Source organism: Rhinatrema bivittatum, chromosome 1 (genome assembly GCF_901001135.1).
Source record: "Rhinatrema bivittatum chromosome 1, aRhiBiv1.1, whole genome shotgun sequence".
NCBI classification, from domain to species: domain Eukaryota; kingdom Metazoa; phylum Chordata; class Amphibia; order Gymnophiona; family Rhinatrematidae; genus Rhinatrema; species Rhinatrema bivittatum.
In genome coordinates, this window is record NC_042615.1 from 420,650,474 (window position 1) to 420,670,463 (window position 19,990).

The following is a 19,990-nucleotide window of genomic DNA, read 5'->3' on the forward strand; positions in this document are numbered from 1 at the left end:
GCTCCGATTTCGGAGCGGCCTTGGAGGGAACGGGGGTAGGCTGCGCGGCTCGGCGCGCACCGGCTATACAAAATCCATAGCCTTGCGCGCGCCGATCCAGGTTTTTAGCAGATACGCGCGGCTCCGCGCGTATCTACTAAAATCCAGCGTACTTTTGTTTGCGCCTGGAGCGCAAACAAAAGTAGGCTATTCGCGCTCCTTTTAAAATTCGCCCCTAAGTGAATTTGATTAACAGCCATTAATGGACTTCTTCTGCAAGAACCCATCCAAACCTTTTTTGAACCCAGCTATACTAACTGCACTAACCACATCCTCTGGCAACAAATTCCAGAACTTTTTTGTGCATTGAGTGAAAAAGAATTTTCTCCGATTAGTCTTAAATGTGCTACTTGCTAACTTCATGGAATGCCCCCTAGTCCTTCTATTATTCGAAAGTGTAAATAACCGATTCACATCTACTCGTTCAAGACATTCAGCCTGAAGTCCCCCCATTGCACCCTGATCCTCTAACCAGTCATTTTATTTTGACAATATATACAATCACTTACATCATATATTGAGCAGGAGTAAATATACACAAGTAAAAGACATATGCATGTCACTTTGGCAGGTTTTAAAATAGCAACGTATGCGCACAAATGTTGGCTCCACCCCAAAACTCCCCTGGCACAACCTTTCTTACATTCTTAAAGCTACCTGCAGAACCTGATTTACACGTGTAAATTGCAGTTGTGAAAACAGTATGTATTCGCATATATGCTATTTTATGTTCATAAGTGCTAATTTTTACATGCTTAACTTTTGAAAATTCTCCTGAAAGTTTCTGGATGAAATAAATGACTGCTTTATGGAGCAGCTGGTACAACAACTGACAAGAGGGGAAGCTATTTTAGTGGAACACAGGATTTGGTGTGAGAGGGAATAGTGTTGGGGCCATTTGGCAATAATGATCATAACATGATCAAGTCTGACACAACAAGTGGCAGGAGGACACTAAAGAAATGCAATAGCATTTAATTTTCAGAATGCAGACTATGATAAAATGAGAAAAATGGTTAGGAAAAAACTGTAAGAAGCAACTACAAATGTTAAGAGTTTACATCAGGCATGAATGTTGTTTAAGAATACCATCTTGGAAGCACAGATCAGAAAGGCTAAAAGTCTATCAGCATGGTTAAAAGGTGAGTTGAGAGAGCCTGTTCTAGCCCAAAGAACAATTTTCAAAAAATGGGAAAGGGATCCAAATGAAGAAAACAGAAAATGGCACAAGTACTAGCAAGTTAGATTGATAAAGAAGACAAAGATGGAATTCGAAAAGAAGCTTGCTGTGGAAGCAATAATTAATTATAAAATCTTGTTTAGGTATATTTGAAAGAAAAAGCTTGCAATGGAGTCAATTGGACCATTACATGAATGATGGGCAAAAGAGACACTAAGGGAGGACACGGCCATAGCAGAGAGATTAATTTAATTTTTTGCTTCAGACTTTACCAAATAATATGTAAGGCAGATACCCATGCCAGAGGTTATATTTAAAGGTGATGATTCACAGGAACTGAAATAAATCTCAGTGAACCTGGAAAATGTAATAGGGTAAACTGACAAACTAATGAATAGCAAATCACCTGGACCAGATGTATACATCCCAGAGTGGTGAAAGAACTGAAAAATGAAATTGCAGACCTTCTATTAGTAATCTGTAAAATATAATTAAATTCAGCTATTGTACCTAAAGATTGGAGGGTGGCTAATATAACACCAGTTTTTAAAAAGAATTCCAGGGGTGAGCCAGGAAACTACACATTGGAGAGCCTGACATCAGTGCTGGGAAAAAAGGTTGAAACTATTAAAAAGAACAAATTACTGAACATATAAATATTCATAGTTTAATGGGACAAAGCTACTTTTTTTGAAGGTATGAATATATATATGGATTAAGGTGAGCCAGTTGATATAATGTTATCTGGATTTTCAGAACGTGTTTTACAGAGTACCTCATGAGGAAATCTTGAGGAAATTAAAAAATCATGGGATAGGAGGCAATGTTGTATTGTGGATTGAGAAGTGGTTAAAAGAAAAAAGAGAGCAGTGCTAAATGGTCAATAGTGGAATATCCCAGGGATCTGTACTGGGACTGCTACTATTTAACATATTTATAAATGACCTAGAGATGGGAATGACAAGTGAGCTGATCAATTTTGCTGATGAAACAAAAATAATCAAAGTTCTTAAGTCACAAAAAGATTGTAAGAAATTGCAATAGGACATTGGAAGACTGGGAGACTGGGCATCCAAATAGCAGATTTGATGACCTTCGGAGTGAGGAAACTCACTCAAAGATGAGATTTGTGCAATGTTCTCTAAACCTAGCTTGATGGACTCTGTACCTGGGTAACATCAAGTTAGGTTCCTGAACCCCTGGCTGTGCGCCGTTTAGTAAAACCGACGCCGATAAATTTGGCATCTGTTTTCCTAACAGGTGGACAGCCGACACTCGCGGGCTCCCATTATCAAGGAGGCACTAGGGACACGCAAGCGACCCTAGCGCCTCCTTGATAATGGATCCCTAATTTAAATATTGCATGGCACCCCCAGGAGGAGCACCTGGGGGAGCGTTAGGAAAGCGGGCGCTGACTGTTCAGCGCACAAATATTGCATCGGCCCCTGTGTGTACACCAAGCTAGTGGAGTGAAGAGTGGGGAAGAACTTGCAAGTAGTTTTGCTTACCAATGGAAGGTGCATATATTTGTTAAGGAACTGGTTCAGTAATTTGTTTTTGTATTTTGGTAACTAATGTAGCCTATCTATGAAAGCCTATATACCCTGATATAATCAGTGCCTTTCCCTCTGTGTTACATACTCTGACTGCTGGTAGTAACACCAGAAAATTAAAGTTTTGATGGTTGAAATATGTTTTCAGAGTTTTGGAGCCAGTGAGGAGACAGCAGTCGTAGAGGTTCATAGAGGAGATTCTCCTAAAGTGAGATCTCTGTCCAGCTCAGGGTGTTTTATACCCACCTTGCCTCTGGGCCCAAGTGCACTACACCATCTGCTTGACCCAAATTCTTTTGAACCCTAATGAGAGACTGAAACTACACTCATTCAGGTGTCAGACCTGCTCCATTTTATGTGCCTTTTCCCCGAAGGAGTTACAAGGGGGAAATGAATGCAAAATTAGAATGGAACATCATTGGTTACAAAAATAAGTGATACTGAAAGGGACTAAAAGGGAAGTGTTGTCCTTTTGCACCTGATATTAAGATCTGCAACAGGATTAACCTTCCAGAGAAAGTAGAAAAATAAAGAGGACTTTAATAGCTTGAGGACTGTGCTAGTGTGAGAGAAATGTTTTCACAAGAATGCACTGAAGTTAGACATTTGTACTTAAGAGAGTGCTAAGGGCATGAATGGAAAAATGATAAAAACAAGAATTTCCACACAGAACTAGTGGCACGTTCTCTCTGGGACATGTCTTCTCCCTTCTGCTCTGCCAGTCCCCAACCTATGGGTATATCCTCTCATCCAGTGCAAATGGAGGCAGAGTTCTAAAACTTTTTTTTTTTTTTTCAAATGACATTGCTAGAATATAAGTGATAATTAGAACACATTCAAACAGGGTTCCTTGCCTCCAACTGCTGGATGGGAGTTTAGAGTTTTTGCTCTTGTAGCTGATTAAGAAGAGGAGTTATTATTTTTTACTTTCAGCACCTTTAGTAGTGCCAAAGTGCGTTAAATTGTGGCCATGCTCCTGCGGACGGTTCTCCTGCAGTGAGGCCAGCCCTAGAGACTAATTTATTCACTCCTCTGCTGTTTGCATTGTAAGGAGGAGAAGTCTCTGCTCTCTAAATCGGCCATTATTTGGGCATTTTGATGGAGTTACCTGCGCTTCAGCAGGGAATTCCTGTGTCCTGCCACAGCTGAGAGTGTGTCACCCTGTCGGAGAAGGTCCATCGTTGCAGCGGTTGCGGAACAAAGTGTAATTCTGCTGAAGGATCCTTATGCTCTCTGTGCCACAGTAAAGCTGAAAGGCCTGAACTAAAACGGTTTTTTAACTGAAGAGAATTTTTATGGCTATTTCATGGTTGTGATTTAGCCCTTAAACTTATTTTGAGTCAGATTTATCTTAATGGGCCAAGTTCCCTTGAATTGTTCTCTGCAGTGATGTGAGCCAGTACAGCAATGCAACTCACTACCCATCTGATGGGGTTTGTTTTCTCTGGGAGAGCACTACCTATATAGTTTGAGCAGGCCCTTTTCAAAAAAGGGATTGTCTGAGCTGAAATGCTTGTGGAGGCTAAGCTACTGCAATTGATAAGCTTTGCAGCAAAGCATGCCATTGACAATTTGAAAGCTCACCACCTTTTGTCAGGACTCAAAGGGAGCCCACTAACTCAAGGGCTTCCATCCTGGCTCCCATCCTTTGAATGTGGTAATAGGTTGAGCAATAACACAACTCTTTTATTATTCAAACTGCCTTTAACCTTTTTCAAGGCAGAAAAGGAACCAGAGCTTTCAGCTGCCTAAGGTAAGTCATACAGGCTATGATTAAAAAAAAAATAAAAATAAAAAAGGAAAGGGAAAAGAGAGTTTAAGTTTGTATTGGGAATGGTTTTCTAAGGCTAGGAGATATTTTCTGAGGATTTCCATGTGCCAGTTCATATGTCTGAGTGCTGCGCTCTCTGTGACCATTAAAAGGCAGCAGCGTCTGACAGCACATAAGGCCAGATTATGGCCAGCACATCTGACAGCACATAAGGCCACATAAGGCCAGCACATAAGGCCTATTTTGCATAGGCCCGGAAACATGCACAAGCCCCGGGATGCGCGTATGTCCCAGGGCTTTGTGAAAGGGGCGTGGCGGGGGTAGGGAGGGACAGAGGCCTCCAGCACAGCAGCCGTGCCAGGGGATCGCTCGCCGGCACTCAGCCGGCGCGCGCAACCTGCGCCTCCCGGAGGCAGGCGCAACTTATTAAACAAAGGTTGGGTGGGGGGTTAGATAGGGCTGGGGGGCAGAGGGAACGGGGAAAGCCATTGTGGCTCCCCTAGGGCTCGGTGCACGCAAGGTACACTAGTGTGTACCCCCTTGCGCACGCCGACCCCGGATTTTATAACATGTGCGCGGCTGTGCGCGCACATGTTATAAAATCGGGCATACATTTGTGCGCACTGGGTAGTGCGCACAAATGTACCCCGCGCGCGTAGGTTTTAAAATCCGGCCCATAGTGTTCAGCTTGCAAACTACAGAATAAGTCATACAGAGCAAGCTTACAATCTGGGGTTCTCCTAGCCTGAACCTAGTGCACAAGTATATTTTTAACTCACAGAGACATTCCCAGAGAGAGAGCAGTTTAGGGCACTTTCTCCCGTTGTGTCTGGAATGCTGCCATCTTGAGTCCTCTTAAGCAGTTACAGGCTCTGCACAGCCGCATAGAATTAACTCTCCCAGTGCTGAGATATTCCCAGAGAGCAGCTAAGGGTTTCTCCTGTGTCTGAAATGCTGCCATCTTGAGAGCTCTCAAGCAGTTACAGGCTCTGCACAGCCGCATATGGTTAAAACAAGGACTCTACTGTTTAACTCTCCAAGTGCTGGGACACTGCCGCTGGGGGGTTTTCTCCCCCACATCCTTATGATTTCTAAATAAAGCCTTTCAGGTTGCTGCCAAATTCTCACCACTGAGCAGGAAATCATCTATCCTTGTGGAAGGAGGCGCTGCATGTAAAGAATTATGCTTCACTTTCTTTTTCTCTTTCTATCAGCTTTCTGTGCGGATAGCAGCTTTTTGATGGACTGCACAGCTTGATTCCACAGCTGCCTAGCATTTTCTCAAGGTGATGAATTTGTTAGTTCTTCAAGATCACTAGCGCATTAGGAGCTAGAAGACTTCTATGACTCACACGTTAGGCTGCTGGTTCTTACTTCAAATTGCATCTCTGCAAATGCTTTGCAAAGAGAGATAATTTGGTGAAATACGTGAGACTAGTCTTGAGTCAAGATGAATCAAAACCATAGAGGCTTCCTGAGGATAGGTTAAATATTAGAGCTTACAGATGGTGCCAGAAAACCTAGAACAAATATTTTGTTTTACAAAAACTGGATCTACATTACCTTGGATATGCTCTAGAATTGGTTTCCGCAATACATTCATGTTTTTTCTTTTCCATGTATATCAGCAGCGAAGGCCATTGCTAAACTGGCAATACTAAACAAATTAATAAAGCCAATATTGTTATGTCCTGCTCCATTTCAAATGCAAGAGCAAAGATGTTAATTGTTATACTTTGAAATTGCAAAAGATACAATCAATAAATAAATAAATAAATAAATAAATAAAGGGGGATTGGCCCTTACAGACAAAATTCTGGTTTTCATATATATCTGAATTTGCTAGACCTATCAGAGCAATAATTTAAAATAGACTATAGTCATCAAAATAGACTATAGTCTATTGATGACTATAGTCATCAATTTGATTTTGCACTCCTTTTAAATTCAGAATTACTTTTTCATGTTTTGTCTTTGGTTGGAGTCACAAAGAAAACTGTTTAATGATAGCGGCCTGATGCTCAAGAGCATTTAATGCTGTTTCCTTGATGAAGTTTAAATTTAGTTTTATAAGTGCTAACTAAACCTCCTTTTGCGCCTTTATGTGAATCTTCAATGTTAGCAATTGCTTCTGCAAGAAGAACTTCAGAATTACAAGCTTTATCATGTCAATCTCCTTTTTTGAGATTTACAAAGAATTCAGTAATTCTGAGGCCTGTTCCTTCCTTTTTATCTAAGGTAGTATCTCTTTTTCATATGAATCAGCATCTTGTTCTACCTGCTTTTAACAAGAGTGAGAGTAAGGAAGGTCTAAATTCATTAAGGGGTAGATTTTTTAAAGAAGCGCGCACGCGTCCATGTGCGCACTTCCCGGCGTGCACACATGGACGCACCGATTTTATAACATGTGCGCGTCGGATTTTATAATCTGCGTGCGCATGTGCGGGCAGTGCACGCAGGAGGGTCTAATTTTAGAAAGGTATGCGTGGTGATGAGATTGAGCCTTTCCTAGTTCTCTCCCAGACTTGCTCCAATTAAGGAGCAGACTGGGAGGGAACTTCCCTACCCATAATCCCTCCCTCTTCCCCTCTCCTCCCCACCCTCTAAACCCGTTCTCCTACCTTTTTTTTGTTTGTTTTGTTGCATACTGCTCCGGCGAACTGCCGGTATGCCCTTCTCAGGCACAGCAGCAAATGGCCGCTATACCAGCCGCCTCCAGTACCGCCCCCCCCCCCCCCTCCCCACCCCTTCTCTGGGCCTGGCACTTCAGCGCATAACAGGGGTTACGCGCCTGGCCGGGCCCCTTTGAAAATGCATGTGGTGCACACAAGGCCCGGCCACTCACGTAACCCCCGTTTTTTACGCGTGCAGCAGTTTTAAAATCTACCCATAAGATTTTTACATGTCAGAAGATGCTTAAGATTTTACCTTGAGAAAACTAAAGTTTTTCGAAAGTCTGAAAGGTTATTTGTTTCTTTTTTGTGGTCCACATAAGAAGATTCGGCTTCAAATTCTTCGATAGCTGAATGGCTGAAGAATTCTATTTCTTCAGCTTACTTGTTACAAGGTAAAATGGTACCTAATATGATTAAGGCCCATTCAACATGAGCGCAAGCCTCATCATGGGCTGAAAGATGTTTGGTAAGTGCATTGGAGATATGAAAGGTGGCAACATGGACTTCTTTGGTTACATTTGCAAAACATTATAGATTGGATCTTCTCGCCAGACAAATGCCAGTTTTGGTTCATCTGTCTTAAAAGTGGGATTGTCATCCACCCACCCTTGGATGGGCTTTGGTATTTCCCATAGGTTCGGGACTGGTGGAACAGAAGGAAGAGGAAGGAGAAATTATGTCTTACCTGTTAATTTCCTTTCCTTTTCTTCTGCTACACCAGTCCAGAACCCTGCCCTTTATATTTGAAGATAAGATTTCTAATCAAATTATTTTGAGTGTTTCATTTTTACTGTTGGTTGCATTTGGGCTTGGTGTCCTTCAAGTAGGGATTGCGATTATTCATTTTATTTATTATGAAATGTTCAGCTTTTCAGCTGTGGCACCATAAGATTCATTTTTAGAACTTATTACCTTTACGATATGGTTGTTTTTGTTAATTTTAGCTTTGACAATAGTAAACTGTTTGAATGTGTTCTAATTATCACTTATATTCTAGTGATGTAATTAAAAAAAAACAAAACGCTTTAGAACTCTGCCTCCATTTGCGCTGGATGAGAGGATATACCCATAGGTTCTGGACTGGTGTAGCAAAAGTAAAGGAAAGGAAATGAACAGGTAAGACATCATTTCTCCATATGTCAATTAAAGAAAATGCTCCTGTCAGGATCCCGTTGGACCCAGTGAAATGTACAGAACATTTTTTTTAGGGGGGGGGGTGGGCAGGGAGGATAAGCCTTCTTCCCATCAGAAAGAAGGGAAGGGGAAAATAAAGTGTGCCACCTGCTGTATTATAAATTGGGAATGTTGAAAATGCTGGAATTAAACTTTACCTGCACATATAGAAGGAATTTACTGTTTGTGCTCTTTTTGTTATTGCCAGGACATTATCCTCACACTGAAAGAGAAACTTTCCATCCACAGCATTGAGCACTTTGCTTTAGCTTTGGAAGAACAATACAACATCTCCAAGCTGTACCTCCTGCACGAGGACGAGCTCATTGAACAGGTCCGTGTTCCCATGACATAGGCTGAAAATATCATCCCTTTTGTGAATGCACATCTGATTTCTAGTTTACATGCTGGGTTAATATCTGAGCACTGATCCATCGACAGGCTTTGTATGAAGCCTGCTCAGCCTTCTTGTTGTTAAGCAAGCTCTTGCAGCCTTTTATTCTTACTGTACCTATGCTTCATATGTAATTAGTATAAGTAACTTGGGATCCTATAGTTAAAGGAGTTAGATATATGATTTTTGGTATGTAACTCTGGGAAAATGTTTGAGGATGGGAAGATAGATGATAATTTTGATTTTGTAGGGAGTTATGAGGAAGGGAGGGTTTTGGTATTGTACCTTTTGCCAAGTTGCCTAAAAGTAGAAGGGGATGAACCCTCCCCCCCCCCCCCCTCACTTTCACAAAGAGAATAATGCACGCTGAGATTATGGCTAGAGGTGAGCCGATCTGGATTTGGTGGGTTCCTATCAAAAATTGCAGTTTGGCATCAAATAAAATTGTCAATCCATTTCTGGTTTATGGGGATGGTAATTTTCAGTCTGCGTAAGGCTGAATTTTCAAAATAGATTTATGTACATAGTTCAGCTTTGAAAAACTGCAAGTTGTCCCAATACCTGCTTACTATATATGCAGAAAGTTACTCCTTCTCCTGAGCAGGTGTAACTTTCTGAGTGTATATTTACACAGCTCTGCAACAAACTAGACACACCTGAAGGAGTACAGAGAATGAGAGGTGACCTTCAAGGAGTGGTCAAAGGTTTGACAGCTGGGATTCAATGCAAAGAAGTGCAGAGTTATGTATTTGGGTTATGCCAATCCAAAAGAGTTGTATGTGATGGGGGTGAAAGACTGATGTGCACAGACTGAGAGAGAGAGAGACCTCTGAGGTTCTGAAGGCGCTGGTACAATGTGACAAGGTGATGGCTAGGGCCAGAAGGATTCTGGGCTACACAGAGAGAGGCATAACCAGTAGGAAAAAGGAGGTGCCTTTGGAGTATGAACTTATTGTACCTGAATACTTATTACCATTGTGTTGTGTATGTCTAGTGGCACTATAGTTGTATTTTTTGGGTGATATTGTTTTTCATTCTGTCTTTTATTTCTCCTTTTCATTTGTTTATTTTTTCTCATTCTCTGTTTTCATTTACTTTACATTAATGCTGCCTTGCCTTCTTTTATCATGTATCCTCCTCTGCATTTTGCTGAAGTCTGTGATATTTTCAGCAGCACTCCATTCTTTGCCTCTACTCCTCGCCTATCCAACAGCAGATTTATACCACCGGCAGCCCTAAGGCATGTGGACAGCCGGATGCCCCTCCCCTACAAGACGGTGCTGCAGCCAATGATGTAAAACAAGTGACTAACACAGCAGGGCAACTGTCCATAGGCTCTTGCCTGCTCTGCCTATTGGTAAATCCACCTCTGCCATCCTCTCTGTTTCTCTCCCCCTCTGCTCTCTTCCTATACTGCCTCACTGATGGATATTTATGAGCAGTGTAAGCCACGTGTGGCGTGGCCACAGGGTTCCAGCTGTGTGCCCATGCGAGCATGTGGTCTATAAAGAACTACTTTTCCAGCAAAGTGATGTTGTAATGCCACTGGCAATCCATATATCTTGTATCTAACACAGAAATCTACAAATGCTGCACAATGATTATCTGTATCTATCTCTCTATATAAAATAAAGTGTATGTCTTTCTGTCTGTATGTATCTTTGCTTATATGTTCTATCAACTCTATAAACTTTCTAAAATTACTGAATGCCACCCAAGGAAAAATATGGGCAGGTCAATAGCAGCTTTTTTTATGTTCAGATTGTCCTACCAAAGGTCACTGTGATACATTGTCAGCATTCTTTTACCTTTGTGTATTAGACAACAAAAGACTCACAGGTCAATACAGTAAAGTGCGGCCGCGGTTACCCCACTCCTAACCCGCTTTCTACTCACTTTCTGGCCGTGTTAGCCCTTCCTGCGATACACAATCCCCTTTAACCGATTCTTACCGCCTCTTTAAATCACCGGGTAACCCCTTCCGCACGCGGCATGTATATTAGATGTAAACGATCGAATTAGCTATTCCCTCCCATACAGTAACGCGCGCCCCGACTATCGCTTTTTTACCCTGCCGTTTTGCCACGCGTTTAACCTCCTAACTTACCGCCTACCCTTACCCCTATGTTAGAGGCAGGGGTAAGGGTAGGCGGCAAACTTACCCCCAGCCCCCGCTCACCTGCCCTGGCCGCGTCAATGGGTGCTGGTCTCCGGGGCAGCCCCAGTCCTCTCCACCCTCCTCCCGAAGCAACGAAAGCAGAAAAAATCGAAAAAGCCAAAAAAAAAGTAGCAACGAAGTGGATGGTTCTCCTACGCTCGGGATTGCCAATCCTCTCTCCCCTCCTCCCGAAGCAAGGCGCGTAAAGCAGCCTTGCTTTGGGAGGAGGGGAGAGAGGACTGGCAGTGTAAAGCAACGACTTACTTTTTTCACAGCCCTCCTCCAGAGACGGACATCGGCGGAGACGGACCGCGGCTCCCCTGCCTTCCGGAGGCGAAGATGGACGACGGCCCCTGTGCGTGCAATGTGACGTCACGTCTTGAGTGGCCCAATTTCATGCACAAGGGTCGCTTTCGCCCGTGCAGGCATCCATCTTCGCCTCCGGAAGGCAGGGGAGCCGCGGTCCATCTCCGCCGATGTCCGTCTCCGGAGGAGGGCTGCGAAAAAAGTAAGTCGTTGCTTTACACTGCCAGTCCTCTCTCCCCTCCTTCCGAAGCAAGGCTGCTTTTCGCGTGTCCGTGAAGTGTTAGGCCCGCGCACCCAGGATACTGTATAGCGCTCTATACAGTAAAATGGGTTGCGCGGGCCTAACGCTTCACGGACGCTTCTTGGACGCGGCTTGCATTTGCAAGCAATTTAAATACAGTATCGAGCGGTAGGTGAGCCGGACTGTGCGTGCGGCAACCGCGGGTGCGCCCGGCACTAACGTAGCTCTTCCTACCGCTCCTTACTGTATCGGCCTGTCAGTCCTTTAGTTGTCTAATAAACAACTGCCCACACCCCTCTCCCCAAGTTGCCTGAGGGGCAGTTATAAGAGAGATGCCTGGGGGAAAGGGGAAGGAGGTGAAAGGTGTATTGTTTTTCTTGTTTAGTGTGTAACAGGCTATGAGGTGTAAATTGTTAATAAGCATGTTATGACCATCGGCCGCAGGCAGCCACGGCTGACCCAACTTACATCCTGCTATGCCTGGCCCTCCTCTCCAGGGGAACTCATGGCTCTGGCCAGCCATTGTCGCTGCACTGTTCCTGGCCCTCCTTGCTCCACATGGTTGCTGGGACACCGCGGCCCATGCTCTGACTCCGGGCCTTCCTAGGCGCGCACACGCGCCATCTGTTCTCTATTTAAAGGGCCAATGGCGGGAATCCTGGGGCCCTCCCCAACTGATAACATCATTACCTTGGGATATTTAAACACCTCCTTCGGCCTATGCAAACTGACTTGGCAACGAGTTCCTTCACCTCACTGGTGCTTGTTCCTCTCTCTCTCCGGACCCGTGGTTCCAGCCTTGGATCCCCACCTCCGGATTTGGACTCTGGCTTGGGTACCTGCTCCTCGTGGGCCTGCTTTCACTTTCATCAGGGGACTTGGTCTCTAGGCTTCTCCGCTTCTCGGGGTAGCCCCTGCGCTCCTCCCCAGAACTCCTGCCGACTCGCTTCTCCGCTTCTCAGGGTTGCCTCAGCACTGCCTATCAGAGATCCCATCTCTATGCCTCCCCACTCCTCGGGGCAGCCTCTACATCATTTTATAAAGAGACTTTGACTCTACACATCCCCGCTCCTCAGTGCAGTCTCAACACCTTTGCATCAGTGGCTTTAATCTACGCTTCCTCGCTCCTCAGGGCAGCCTACTTCACTTCATCAGAGACTTACTCTACGCTTCCCCACTCCTCGGGGCAGCCTACGTCACTTCATCAGAGACTTGAGACTTGATTCTGCACTTCCCCGCTCCTCGGGGTAGCCCCTACATCATCACACCAGAGACTCTGTTGCTAAGCTGTCCCACCACTCGGGACAATCTCTGCATCACTCCTTCAGAGATCCAGTCTCCGCATTCCCCGTTCCTCGGGGCCTGCCTAGCGCACCTCTATCTTGGAAGTTCCTTCTCTGGTAACTCGTACTCCCAGTCATGTCTAGTATTCTAACCCCGTGAACTGTGCCTCTCCGTCCCGCTCCTTGGGACGCCTCACAGTATATCTCAGTGCAGGTTCCTACGATCACTTGGCAGGAAGGACTTTCTCACTCCACTGAACTACAGTCGTGTCCCCTACTGCAGCTGACCTCGCCTCCCAACGGTGAGGACCTGTGGGGCTCCACCCCTCAGGTAGCATCAACCTTCACCTCGGGCCAAGGGTCCATGAAACCCACGAATCCTAACAGATTGCCAAGTCCATGGACCCGGCAGAGGTCTCAGCTTTACAGGTCATTCTTGGCCTGGCACAAAAGATCATCGAGCAACAAAAAACCTTAGAAGCATTAGCACCAGCTATTGATAATCTGAGTCTCTGCTTGAATGCCTCAGTGACCACGATGTCCTCCAAGCTCAACACTTCTACCTCCATTCTGGTTCCTCAACCGACCATTCCGCTGCCGGCACCTCCACGATTCTCCGGGAATCCCCTGATTTGCAGAGGTTTCCTGAACCAATGTAACATGCACTTTTGCCTGCAACCAGCCTATTTTCCAGATGTGATCACCAAGACCACTTACATCCTCTCTCTCCTGGATGGTTAGGCCTTGGCCTGGGCCTCTCCTCTATGGGAGTGTGCCAACCCGGTCCTACGAGATTTGCCCGGGGTTCTTGCCCTATTTCGCTCCGTCTTTGATGACCCTGGCAGGAAGTCCACATTCAAATCCATGCTTCTTCATCTCCGTCAGGGCACCAGGTCCTTGACAGATTACATCATAGAATTCCAGACACTGGCATCTGAACTCCATTGGGACCTTGATTGTCTCTGCTCCATTTTCCTCAAAGGACTGAGCTCTCGAATCAAAGATGAGCTGGCAGCTCGGGAGTTGCCTGCATCCTTGGACTCTTTAATCGACCTAGCCGAGCAAATTGACCAATGCCTCCAGGAACATTCACGGGAGACCCGGTCCTCCAGAGGATCTACATCCAGTTCATCCCATCATCGACACTCTTCCTCCCCTAGGTTGGATTCGGCCCAAAACAAACCTGAGGAAGAACCCATGCTAATGGGCCGAAGCAAGCTTTCACCCAACGAATGACGTCGCTGCCAGCAATCAGGTCTCTGCTTATATTGTGGCAAGTCCGGCCATGCCTTAGCCACATGCCCTGTCTGTCCGGGAATCTCCCAGGCCTAGGTTCAGCAGGAGGACTGCTCCTGGGCCTGACTTCACCTTCTTCTCCATTGACCTTGCCTGTATCCATCAAGCTGGATAACCAAGAGTTCCACACCCTGGCTCTTGTGGACTCTGGTGCTGGTGGAAACTTTATATTAAGACAACTGATGGAGCACCTCTGGATTCCCACCATCCGCTCCCCAGTTCCTCTATTTCTTTCGTCCATTCATGAAGAGCCATTGCCTGGTCAAGTTACTCACACCACAGCTCCTATTCTTCTCCGCACTGGTTCCTTGCACATGGAGTCCATCTCCTTCCACATTTTGGACAAGGCCATACATCCGGTGGTTCTAGGCCTACCATGGCTACAACAACATACTCCCCAATTTGATTGGGCCACTCTACAGCTCTCTTGCTGGGGATCCTTTTGCCATGACAGTTGCCTAGACCCCGTCTCGCCTCTACCCTGCCTGAGTATTTCGATTTTACCTCCTGGCCTTCCTTCACAATACTCGCCCTATGCAGATGTGTTCTCCTAAAAGGCCGCGGACACTCTGCCTCCACATCGTGCTTACAATTGCGCGATTAACTTATTATCCAACACCGAGCCTCCTCGGGCTAGGATTTACCCATTATCTCTCACCAAAACTCAGGCCATGTCTGAATACATCCACGAAAACCTGGCCAAGGGGTTCATTCGACCCTCCAAATCTCCCGCTGGTGCGGGTTTTTTCTTTGTAGGGAAAAAAGATAGATCACTTCACCCTTGCATCGATTACCGGAGTTTGAACGAGATCACCCTGAACGATTGCTAGCCTCTACCTTTAATATCTGAACTTTTTGACCACCTCCAGGGAGCAAAAATCTTCTCCAAATTGGACCTCAGGGGAGCCTACAATTTGGTTCGTATCCGCAAAGGAGATGAATGGAAAACAGCTTTTAATACCCGAGATGGCCACTTTGAATACCTTGTGATGCCGTTTGGCCTTTGCAATGCCCCAGCTATGTTCCAAAATTTAATGAATGAGATCTTCAGGGATATGCTATATCAATGTGTTGTGGTGTACCTCGACGACATTCTCATATTCTCCAAGGACCTTCAGAGCCACCGTTGGGACGTCTCTCGTGTTCTCCAGTGCCTTCGAGACAACCAGCTCTATGCCAAATTCGAACAGGGTTCTTTCAAGCAGGAGACTGATTCCTTCCTGGGCTACATAGTCTCCAGTCAAGGGTTTAGAATGGATCCTCAAAAGCTGAAAAGCATCAGAGATTGGCCTCAGCCTAAGGGGCCTTCACTCCTTACATTCCTTGGCTTTGCCAATTACTACCGCTCTTCCATCCATCATTACTCCACTCTGACAGCACCTCTTACAGCCATGACTTGTAAGGGGGCTAATCCTTTTCACTGGTCACCGGAAGCCATGACCACCTTCCAGGTCCTCAAGACTGCATTTCTCCGTGAACCCTGTCTCCGTCATCCGAATCCCAGACGCCCATTCATAGTCAAGGTTGATGCCTCTAACATAGGAGTAGCAGCGGTTCTTAGCCAGTACTCAACTACTCATACCCTGCATCCTTGCTCCTTTTTCTCCAGACGCTTCTCCCCTGTGGAGCGTAACTACGACATTGGAGATAAAGAATAACTGGCCATCAAGCTGGCCTTCGAGGAATGGCGTCCCTGGCTTGAGGGAGTCCAGCATCAGATCACGGTGTATACAAACCATAAAAATCTCGAGTATTTACACTGAGCTCAATGTCTGGATCATCGCCAGGCCCGCTCAGCCCTCTTCTTTACCCACTTTCATTTCCTGCTACATTATTGTCTGGCCAACAAGAATTGCCAAGCTGATGCCCTCTCCAGATCCTTCGTCCCAGAGGATGTTCTGGACTCTCCCCGGCATATTATAAACCCTGCTATGGTCATTCTAACAGCCACCTTCTCGGTCCCACCTGGGAAGACGGTGGTCCCACGTCAGTTATGCCGGAGGGTTCTTCGCTGGGCTCATGACTCCCTTACTGCAGGACACCCAGGTCAGTACAGGTCCTTAACCACTCTCCGACACTTCTATTGGTGGCCCACCATGAAGAAGGATGTACAGGCATAAGTGGAGTCATTCCCCACTTTTGCACGCCATAAGACTCCTGAGGGACGCCTGTGGGGACTCTTGCAACCTCTGCCGGTCCCAAGTGAGCCATGGACCCATATCGTGACGGATTTTATTCTGGACCTCCCCCCTTCTGGAGGTAACAACACCATTTGGGTCACCGTCGACTCTTTTCGAAAATGGCTCACTTTGTGGTCCTGCCTGGCCTACCATCGGCTCCTCAGCTTGCACAACTATTCATTCGTCATGTGTTCCGGCTCCACGGACTACCTAAACACATACTCTCGGATCGTGGAGTTCAATTCACCACCCAATTCTGGAGATCCCTCTGCAAGAAGTTCAATGTCTCTCTAGATTTCACCTCCGCTTATCACCCCCAAGCCAATGGGCAAACAGAAAAAACTAACAGGACTCTTAAATAGTTTCTTCAGGTCTGTGTTAATCTTCGGCAAAATGATTGGTCTGATCTACTTCCCTGGGCGGAGTTTGCCTTGAACTCTCATCCATCCTCATCAACGGGCTCATCACCATTCCAACTAGTCTATGGGCGTCAGCCTCTTCCTCCTCTACTGCTTCTGTTGTCTGTTCCCTCACCAGCGTCTCAGTCGACCACCCAGGAGTTGCACCAGTTATGGAACAGCACACAGCAGTTGCTACAGAAAGCGGCTTACACAGCCAAAAGGTTCTATGACGCCCGTCACCGTGAAGCTCCCCAGTTTAATCCGGGTGACAAGGTGTGGCTCAGTACTCGGTTCATCCGTCTCAAACTCCCTTCTTGCTGCTTCGCTCCCAGGTACATCGTCCCTTTCCCGGTGGTCCGCCGTTTGGGCCCAGTCACTTACAAACTACGGCTTCCAGCCTCTCTTAAAATCCACAACGCCTTTCATGTATCTTTGCTAAAACCTTTGGTAACATCAGGATTCTCCAAGAAGGTTCCGGACCCTCATCCTGTGTCCTCGAAGCGGATGTGACTTACCAAGTTCAAGACGTGCTTGATGTACGAAAACATGGAAAGAAATGTGAATACCTCCTGTCTAGGGAGGGCTTCAGCCCAGAAGAAAATAGTTGGGAGCCAGCCACCAATATCGTGGATAAGGATCTCATCAAGCAATTTCATGCTACACATCCTTCAAAACCCAAACCCCCAGGAGGGGGCCTTAGAAGGGGGGTACTGTTATGACCATCGGCCACTGGTGGCCGTGGCTGACCCAACTTACATCCTGCCATGCCTGGCCCTCCTCTCCAGGGGATCTCGCGGCTCTGGCCAGCCATTGTCGCCGCGCTGTTCCTGGCCTTCCTTGCTCCACATGGCAGCTGGGATGCCGCCGGCCCATGCTCCAACTCCGGGCCTTCCTAGGTGCGCGCACACGCCATCTAACTGATGACATCATTACCTTGGGATATTTAAGCACCTCCTTTGGCCTATGCAAACTGACTTGGCAACGAGTTCCTTCACCTCACTGGTGCTTATTCCTGTCTCTCTCTGGACCCGTGGTTCCAGCCTTGGATCTCCACCTGTGGATTTGGACTCTGGCTTGGGTACCTGCTTCTCGGGGGCCTGCTTGTACTTTCTTCGGGAGATCTAGCCTCCAAGCTTCTCCGCTCCTCGGGGTAGCCCCTGCGCTTCTTTCCAGAGCACCTGCCGACTCGCTTCTCGGCTCCTTGGGGTTGCCTCAGCACTGCCTATCACAGATCCCATCTCTACGCTTCCCCACTCCTCGGAGCAGTCTCTACCTTACCACACCGAAGACTTTGGCTCTACGCCTCCCCGCTCCTCAGGGCAGCCTCTACGTCACTTTGTCAAGAGACTTTGACTCTACACTTCCCTGCTCCTCGGGGCAGTCTCAACACCTTTGCACCAGTGGCTTTACTCTATGCTTCCCCGCTCCTCGGGGCAGCTCCTACGTCATCACACCAGAGACTCTGTTGCTACGCTGTCCCGCCCCTTGGAACAGACTCTGCATCACTCCTTCAGAGATCCAGTCTCCATGCTCCCCGCTCCTCGGGGCCTGACTAGCGCACCTCTGCTTGGAAGTTCCTTCTCTGGTACCTCGTACTCCCAGTCCTGCCTAGTACTGTGACCCCTTGAACTCTGCCTCTTTTTCCTGCTCCTCAGGACGCCTCAGTAAATCTCAGTGCAGGTTTCTGCAATCATGTGGCAGTGACACAGGACATTCTCACTCTACTGAACTACAGTCGTGTCCCCTACTGCAGCTGACCTCGCCTCCCAACGGTGAGGACCTGTGGGGCTCTATCCCTCAGGTAGCATCAACCTTCACCTCGGGCCAAGGGTCCATGAAACCCACGAATCCTAACAAAGCACTTAGGAGATATGTATACCCAACGCTGGTCATGTTGAAACTGCAGAACACAAAATGGCTCCCTGAACTCTTTCCTACCAACAAGTCCCAGAACTCTAGATAGCTGCATAAACTATAGTGACATCTAGTGTCCATCACAATGTTACCAGACAGCTGCAAGGGATATGAGGTAGGGGGCAAGGAAGGGGAGAGAGGCAAGCATCAGTATAATGTCAATTGAACTAAATTCACACCATCCAAAAATGTATGCTTTGTTATCTGAGAGATGCATACTAGTCCCTGAGTTAGAAAATGCTTGAGGTACTCCTGAAGAGAGAAGCTGAAGAGTAAAGAGCAGAGGGATGAGTCCACGATGCTTTAAGCTAAATGAGGGGGGAGGGAAGAGTGCAAGGGGCTGGATATTGAGGAAAGAGGAATGGAATGGGTGGGGCAAAGAAATTCTGCGATTACATAAACTAATAACCCGGGTGAAGAACAGTGACTTCCATCTAGTCATTTATACTTTGTACCATGCGAATATGCTTTCAGCTCAAAATTATTTGATTCTGTTGATTCTGAAAGAGTAGGTATTGCATTCATTGGTTCTTTTCCTTTTGGAGCACTTTCAAAGTTTCCTTTTAATTAAAAAACAATTATGTGTGTGTGTGTGTGTGTATGTGTGTGTGTGTGTGTGACCTGGTACATTGTAGGGTGATTCAAAAATCAAAATGGCAAATACTAAGGAAGTGAGCCATATTGCTTTGGAGCATCTTCTGCATCATTTAAACCAATTGTTTTTATTTAAAAGGAGGCTTTGAAAGCACTGATTGGAGCATTTGTTCTCTTTTCTTCCAGTGCAATAACTATGGTTTAACATTGCAGAACTGAAAACTTGATTATTAAAAGACACTATCTGTTGCCAAAGGGAATGATTAAAGCTTGTAGTTGTGCATTGCAGGTAGTACAGAAGAGAGAGTCACATGACTACAGGTGCCTCTTTCGTGTATGTTTTGTTCCGAGAGATCCTTGGGACCTCCTGCAAGAGGATCCAGTAGCTTTTGAATATCTCTATTTGCAGGTAAGAATAACATGCAGGAATATTTTATATTTCATTAACTAATAAAATAGGATTTCATTCATCCAAATTTGCTGTGACCTCTAAAAGACAAACAGAATCAAAAGTATAGATGTATTTTTTTTCTGGAGGTAAACTACTTGCACAAAATAGCAGGTGTAAATGCATGTAGGTAATTTTCCTGAGATTAATTACAAATTAGATGTGTATTTTCAGTTTCAAAATTGGGGCAAAGTCAACAGGTAAAAGATACTTGGTGACTTTGCAGCAATGTGGGAAGTTAGAAATGGCCAATTGTCAGGCTTGCCCCACAGCAGCAACTGGAAAAATTCAGCTTGGGGCCTCCTGCAGTTGACACATGCTGACAGGCCTTGGGGCGCCCCTTTGCTTGAATGGGTTTCCATGGCAACAGGAGTCCTATTCAGG

The 19,990-nt window shown here is 46.0% G+C and overlaps 1 protein-coding gene across 5 annotated transcripts in view; it reads left to right on the forward strand.

Annotated features, from left to right (window-relative positions):
- Nucleotides 1-19,990, forward strand: part of FRMPD1 (FERM and PDZ domain containing 1) — a 504,405-nt gene that overhangs the window by 405,693 nt on the left and 78,722 nt on the right. For all 5 annotated transcript variants that reach the window (XM_029603113.1, XM_029603121.1, XM_029603130.1 and 2 more), the window contains 2 exons: nucleotides 8,600-8,725; nucleotides 19,448-19,567. In XM_029603113.1, coding sequence (XP_029458973.1) covers nucleotides 8,600-8,725; nucleotides 19,448-19,567 — 246 coding nt within the window. The remainder of the gene's footprint in view (nucleotides 1-8,599; nucleotides 8,726-19,447; nucleotides 19,568-19,990) is intronic.